The sequence below is a fragment of the Alligator sinensis genome, unplaced genomic scaffold (genome assembly GCF_000455745.1).
Source record: "Alligator sinensis unplaced genomic scaffold, ASM45574v1 scaffold112_1, whole genome shotgun sequence".
Taxonomy (NCBI): Eukaryota; Metazoa; Chordata; order Crocodylia; family Alligatoridae; genus Alligator; species Alligator sinensis.
The window spans coordinates 4211141-4218351 of NW_005841892.1; the positions used below are offsets into that span (position 1 = coordinate 4211141).

The 7211-nt window shown below is 36.8% G+C and overlaps 1 protein-coding gene across 6 annotated transcripts in view; it reads right to left on the reverse strand.

Moving 5' to 3' along the window:
• TRPS1 (transcriptional repressor GATA binding 1) overlaps positions 1-7211 on the reverse strand; it is a 277268-nt gene that overhangs the window by 202899 nt on the left and 67158 nt on the right. For all 6 annotated transcript variants that reach the window (XM_025197225.1, XM_006018076.3, XM_025197223.1 and 3 more), the window contains one exon: positions 232-835. In XM_025197225.1, coding sequence (XP_025053010.1) covers positions 232-835 — 604 coding nt within the window. The remainder of the gene's footprint in view (positions 1-231; positions 836-7211) is intronic.

The window sequence follows — 7211 nt, forward strand, 5'->3', positions numbered from 1 at the left end:
AGCAAAGGTGAAAACAATTGCTTACTAATACTACGTCTACTTTGTTGCTTTATATAAACACTTGGGAATATTTACCTGACATTTTAGTTTTACAAATTTCACTCTTTGATGGGTCTTCATAATTTTCCTCTTCACCTTGGCCAACCATTCAAAAATTGGAGAAATGAATTGCATACACATTATAAAGTAAACACAACACACATGCAGTCAGGATAAAAAAGAAAACCTTACCCTTAACAAGGACTGGGATTCATCCTTTGCCTTGTTATCACCTGATCCAGGATACTGCTGAGTGAGTGGTCCAGATTTCTCTCCACCTCCTGCTGGCACCCCCTGCAGGAATCCCTTGGGCTCAACAGCCAAGCCATACATGGGTCGCGCAATGTGGGCAGCTTCTACGTTTGGACTATTCCTTAAAGGCTTTGGCTGCTCTTGGCCAATGGACACTGGAGTCAGTAGGCCTAAGCTTGCTTGTGTATATGATGGGCTACCTCTCAAAATGTCTGTTCCTCTCCAAGTCACACTGCGAAGATCATCATTGGAGCTGTCAGTCCAACCTTTTTCCTTAAGCACTTCCTTATCTTCTAGCTTTTCCCTCTTCACTAGACTGTCAGAAATGGGCTCCCCCATTTTGGGGTCTGGATTGATCAGACTGTAGACCTTTAGGTCAATTTTTGGCTCTTCCTTGATAGCCAAAATGCCATGACTGTCCTCCCCATTGGCTGTAGTGATGTCCGTCTCCTGACAATGCACAGTGTTGAAGTGCTCTAGTAGTGACTGAGTGTCAACAGCTGTAAAGCTGCACTGACGGCATTTGTAACAGTTATGCACTCTCCTGAAAGAAAATAAAGAGTGATTTAAAATTAGAATCCCCTCACCTTCCCCTATCCTGTGAATTCTCACAAATACGTGATAATAAGTATGAAACAAAACACTTCCCAAACCAGAAATGAAATTATCTGGTTTGTTCAATTCTAAATAAAGAATGTGGGTTTATTTATGTTGTATCAGGGATAACACAATAATTAAACCAGTTGTGAAATACCAGAACAACTGGTTTGTTAACTCTATTATTTCTGACCCACTTAAGTACACTTGGACACAACCCCATTGTTCTGAACTCTACCTAAATTTCATTGCAGATTTCAAATGACTTTTCAATTTGAATCAGTATGCTTTTTACTTCTATGACACAGACACTAAGGTTAGATATTTTGCAACAAAAAACAAAACACTTGAGAGGACATATTTCTCAATGACATCTAATGAAAAGCCTTTTTGTATAGTGTGACACTATATTTAAAAAGTTCCTGCTAAATTGTTTTAAAGAAATCCTTTGCCTGTTGTCAATTTTAATTTAACCATAAAGAGGAATTGAACTAGTGTTCTGGTTAACTTATAACTAAAGATACGTCAAAAGATAAGATTTCTTTAAATGAGCGACTATTCTTTTGAGTTCTTTATGGAAATTCTTGATACCATTTTGAAATGAGACCATTAAGGGAAAAGAAAAAAGTTCATTGTGTAGTTATATCTTGCTTTCTACTATCAAATACAGAAACTCTGGTGGAGAATGAGAAGTTTTCAAATAGAGAGGTAGAGAAGTCATATAACATGTAAACTCTGATATAGCCCACTACAAGGTGAAGAATAAAGTGGAACAATATACCCTCCTGCTTTCAGTCTAAAATTCTATGCAAAGTATTATATTATAAATTTATATAAAGCATATGTTACTACATTAGAACAATATGCTACCCATTTACTATACATACCATAGGAATAGAATGCTTTGTCATATGCTATGCAACATTATTATTAATAATTATTCATTTTATAGAAGTGTCTAGAGTCTACAATCAGGCTTGTGGCTGCACTGTGCTAGGCAAGGTACCAACACAAAGTAAAAGACAGTCCCTGCCCTTAATCAAAATGCATATAAATCTGTAAATCCTTCTCCCTACAGATACACTCACACATCCACACCCTATGCATACAGACTCACAGTAGTGACTCTAGCCAAGTTCAAAAACTGAGACCTTGACTATCCACACAGGACAAAACTTGTATGAGAAATCTGTTATTGGCATGACAACTCTAGTTGTTGGAAATTAAGTCTTTTGAGGCCAAAACGTGGTCCCAGTGAAGTCAATGGCAAAACTCCCATTGACTTCAATAAGAGCATGATTTGGCGTGTAGCGCATCTGCAGAGCTGGAATGGTAAGCACAATGTCCCTTTATTTAAGCATGATACTTCAGAAAAGCTAAATTGCCAAACTTAAAAAAAAATCTTGTCTATTTCCTTTTCTTGAAAAAACAATCCATATGTTATTTACATTGTCTGATTTTCATACAATTGTGCTGGCCTGCAGACATGAGTGTGTGTGTTTGAGTATCAAGATCTCCAACTCTTATGTAATATAATTTTTCTCTTTGTCATTTTCAGTGTTTTATATACATCTGAAAGGACTAGATGGGCTCCTTCAACCACCAACCCTCCCCGCCCAGTAAAATTATCAGCCATTTAGCTATGTTGAAAAGGAGTCTGGTGGTGGGACAGAAAACAGAGAGTTAAAATCTTTTTTCTGTGTTATTTTCCCATTCTAAAATAGCTCTTCTTTAAAAACTTCTCTGAGTGATGCAAATATACATTCTCTTATAACTCACTTCTTTTTTGAACCAAGCTTAATTTTCTTCTGAACCAAAAAAGAGAGAATGCACTCTGATCAAATCTATCTAACAAATACAAACAAACCAAGTTATAAAAAAGGTCAGCCACATAAAGGTGGGATATCTTTGGAGAAGGCCAAGTTAGACAGGGGTTAGTTATTGAAAAAGCCAAATTAAATAATATGCTATTAGGGGCTAACAGCCCAACCCCAATGTACTCCCTCTGTGAAAGTATATCATGCCTTTGGGAGGCTACTTAGCCTTGAGTATCTGTTGTTTAATTTGGCCATTCTAAATAGCTCACCCCCTTTTCTAACTTTGCTCCTTTCTACAGACATAGCACCTTCAGACAGCTGATCTTTTTCTGACCAACATGGCTCTTCATGTGCTCACTAAGTTTTTTTCTTTTTTTTTTTTCTTTTTTTCTTTCTAAATCAAGAATGATATACCTGACCATTATGATCATATGAATAAAGGTACAATGCAGAGGCATCCAGCCAGAAATTTTTACCATATATCATAACCCAGTAGACCTGCTTTTATTACTTCAACTAATTCTTTTAGACAGAATTTTGCTTATCCACCAAAAATTACATAGATTCCTTAATTTTCCAGTGCAATTTTTATAAGAAAGCTTGGCTGTCAGAAGAGATTACTGCTGATTCAGACAAGTACAAGAATGAGATATGGCCTGAAAGGGCCTATCGTTTTTCGATTTCACATTTAAAAATAAATAAATACATCTCTGATGCCAATCCATGAAACTGGATACCTCAACTATATAACACTGGCCAGTCTTACTGATATTTGTCAATAGCACAGTGAGCAAAACAGGACTTGGAATTTCTCAACATAGGCCACAGACCTGAAATTAAATTGCTGACATTCCCCAACCTAATTTGGACAAGGAAAAAAATAAAAATCATACACCTGAAATATTTTACTCAGAATACAAAATTCATCAAATGCAAAAAAACCCTCAAGACATGAATCGTGTCAGATTTTTCACGCTAACAGGGATCCAAGAATTTTTTTAAAAATGAGCAATTTGAAGTCTACCCCTTCTTCCTAAAAGGCTAGGCCTCTATGAAGGCTTGTGCAGTGAATCCTAAAAGACTGAACAAAACAAAACAAATCTTAAAAGCAAGTCACTTAGCACATTATATTAAACATGTTCAGTATGCACTATGTTGCTATAACCAACTAGGTGGCTGTTGTATCATCTGAAGCTGTAATTTTAGCTCATAAAACACAGAATACTAGGACATGTGTTGATCAAATCATGAGAGATCACCAAAGAAAAGCCAGATGTAAAAAAAAGTAGTGTAAATGTAAAAGCGTGCAGTCTTTTTCCCTCTAGGGTTTTCCTCAAGCACTGCTCTAGTCAAGGGAGTTTTTCTACTGGGTTGACTAGTAGCTTGATAATTCAAGCTTTAAATTCAGCATGATAAATAGGCATTATCATACTATTTTTATTGCAATGTAAATCTAAGGTTCTGGTCATTTGGGAATATTAAAATATATAGAATAAGGGTCCACCAGTTCTAGTAAAAACTCTTGCTAAATAGTTACATTCTGCCTACCAAACAGATTCTTCTCGTTATTTCTTGGTATTACAGTGGCTGCTTGCATTAGGTACACAGAGGTTGATGTAAGGTACTGTCCTGAGGATCTCTCTACCAAAATCATTGCAGATGAAAATTTGGGGAAAAGGTGCAACACACAGGAAAAGTGTCCTGGATGAGGGCATAAGCAGGTCATAGGTTTTGTTAAAAAAAAAAAAAATGACAAGTATACAAATTATTTGCTTAATTTATCTTCAGTTTAGGATACGGTTTATTTTCTGGGATAGTATAAAGGCCCTGAAGGGGATAAAGGAAGACACCATTAGAGTAAGAGAAAACAGCAGCTACAGGAAGAAGGACAATTAAGGGGAGAGATATAGAAGAGAGAAGGAAGATAAGCAAATCAGGGAATGAGGCTGAAAGTGCAAGAGTAGTGGACTGACGTGGAAACAGCAACCACTGACAACAAAGTGAATAAGAAAAAAAAACAGATATGGAGACCCTAGATTTCAGGAGTTGAGTGGATTAAAGCACATGGCAATTGAAAGGACTCTTCCGCCTACTGCTACTAATCCCTAAATAATAGGCAGGTAAAATATCAGTTTGTTTCGGGCTGGTCACACAGAGAAGAAAGGGTTCTGGGAGGCCTCATTTTATTTTCTCCCCCTTAGCTGCAGCAAATGCTGGTTACTTTGGAGCTAAGTCCCAAGGGAGTGGAATTTCTAGCATCTGTACATGTCTTTGTCCTCCTGCTGGCTGTGGTTGCTCTTCCCCACGTGAAAGGAGTAGAGGTAGCCAGTCCACTGTCCCAAATACATCTCTCTAGATTCAAAAGATATGAGGGCCTAAAAGTGCCTGTACTCACAGCAGCAGCTGGCCATGGTATATAGTATTCTTCATTTCCTCTTCCATCGTGCTGGGTAGTGTTAAATGCACGGCTGGACAGTTTGTCAATCTGACCTCAAGGGCAGCTGCACTTCAACAAAGTGAATCTTCCTATTTACTTTAGTCATAACATTTAAAGTCAGATGCCCAGCTGCATGTATAAGTGGACGCATCTACACATTCATTAATGCACCATAGTTACTGCATATTAAATTTAGTACTTGTATAACCAAGTACTAAACTAATGCACAGTAACAGGCATTACTGGGCAATAGCACTGGCACATGCCTTTTTAGTGACGCTAACTGCGCAGTAGCCTAGTAATACTGCACAGTAGCATATTAGCACTGTTTATGCTGTGATGCGGTACTGCACAGTATTATTAGGCTACTACGCAGTTAGCATCTTGTGTAGACATGCTGTGTACCTCATTTGTATCCACAATTGCCACAACTGCATACAAAAAACAAGCTGCTCCCCACCACAACGCCATTTCTAGCAAAAAGACTAATTATAACTTGATGGTGATCTGCACGTGTGAAAAAACAATTTACTGTTGCAACTGTGTTAACTGCAAGCATGCATTTAGCACAGTTTTACACTCCCCCCGTATCTCCCCCAACCCCGACTACATGCATACTTTTTTGAAAATCAGGCACTTTGTTGCTTGTAAAAATGTTTTAATGTTTTGAATGGCAATGGTATAAAAGTTAATTTTTACATTATCAACAGAATATTTCTGTTCATTGGAAAATATGATTCTGCTTCCAATACAAAAAAGGTTTTGTCTCTTTTGGAGCAAGAAGTGATGCCCTCCCCCCCAAGTCTTTTCTTTCTGTGGTTGTTGTTTATGATGTAAAGATTTATCCTACAGTTCTTCTAAAGAGGATTGTCCCATTTTTCAGCATATTATTGCTGCTGTTAGTTAACAACCCTAGAAAGAATGATCAAATATTTTGTGTTAAAACATTTCTTGACAGCAAATGACTTTTCAGTTAAATGGAAATGCTCATGGTGGGGGGAGTCTAGTTTCAACAAGAAATAGAAAACTGTCTTCAGTTTTCTGGCAAAGAACTCTGTAAAAAAAAAAAAATTCAGCTGCCAAAATAAAATAAATTTATTCTTCCGGTTTTGGAGTTTTTAACATATACTTATAAAATATTTGTGAAAACAAAACCAAAAAAAAATTGGTTTCCTTTAATTTTTTTCTTTTGTGAGGAAAATAATTTCAGCAGCATATCAAAGCTCCCTAGAATCTTAAATCTTTTTCTAATCTGACTTCATATATAAATATATGATAATAATATCAAATATAAATAACACTGAACCCATATGAAATATACTCTTGTTCTTAAATTCTGAATGAAAGTAAAAGAAACCTACTGACTCTTCAGGAGGAGAATGGAGAATAATCAGCAGTTAACTAACTAGGAAATGTAGGACATTGAGCCTTTGGGGGATTTGTTTGTGAAAGCACATTCTAGACACATCTGAACACAAAGAAACTGAAATGCAATAGATTCATTAACTTAAATTTAACTAAACAGCCTTCAGATCATGTCAAGGAAAAATTGAGTGGGGATTAATCTCAAATACATATTTCTGTAGGCAAACCACTTGAAAAGTAACGGCTCTTGCAAATTCAAATGTTGTTAGTAACAAAGGGCAGCAGAGGCAGGCCTGCACTGCAGATGGATAAGACTGGAGAATAGCGATGCAGAGATAATATTTTAGGCAAACAGATAAAAATGAAATTACAGCTATACAGCCAGAATGATGCGGAGGAATAACTGGATAGCCTGTTTGTGTGGCTGAGGCTGAAGTTAAAAAGATATGCATACAAAGTAAACAAAGACTCAACCATGTGGGCAGGACTGAAGCAGGCCTACAGCATTCAGCATACAGCAAGGGTAAATTAAATATGGAGTCTGAAAAACACCATTTCTGCCTATACAATGCCTAATTACATGTTTATAGTTGGACTCTGTTCAGCTCCTTCATATATAAATTGGCAACAGCCATTTTTGTTGCATTTTCTCCTTGCAGTGGCGGAACTAAAAGTAAACTCTTTCATATCTATATATACACAAC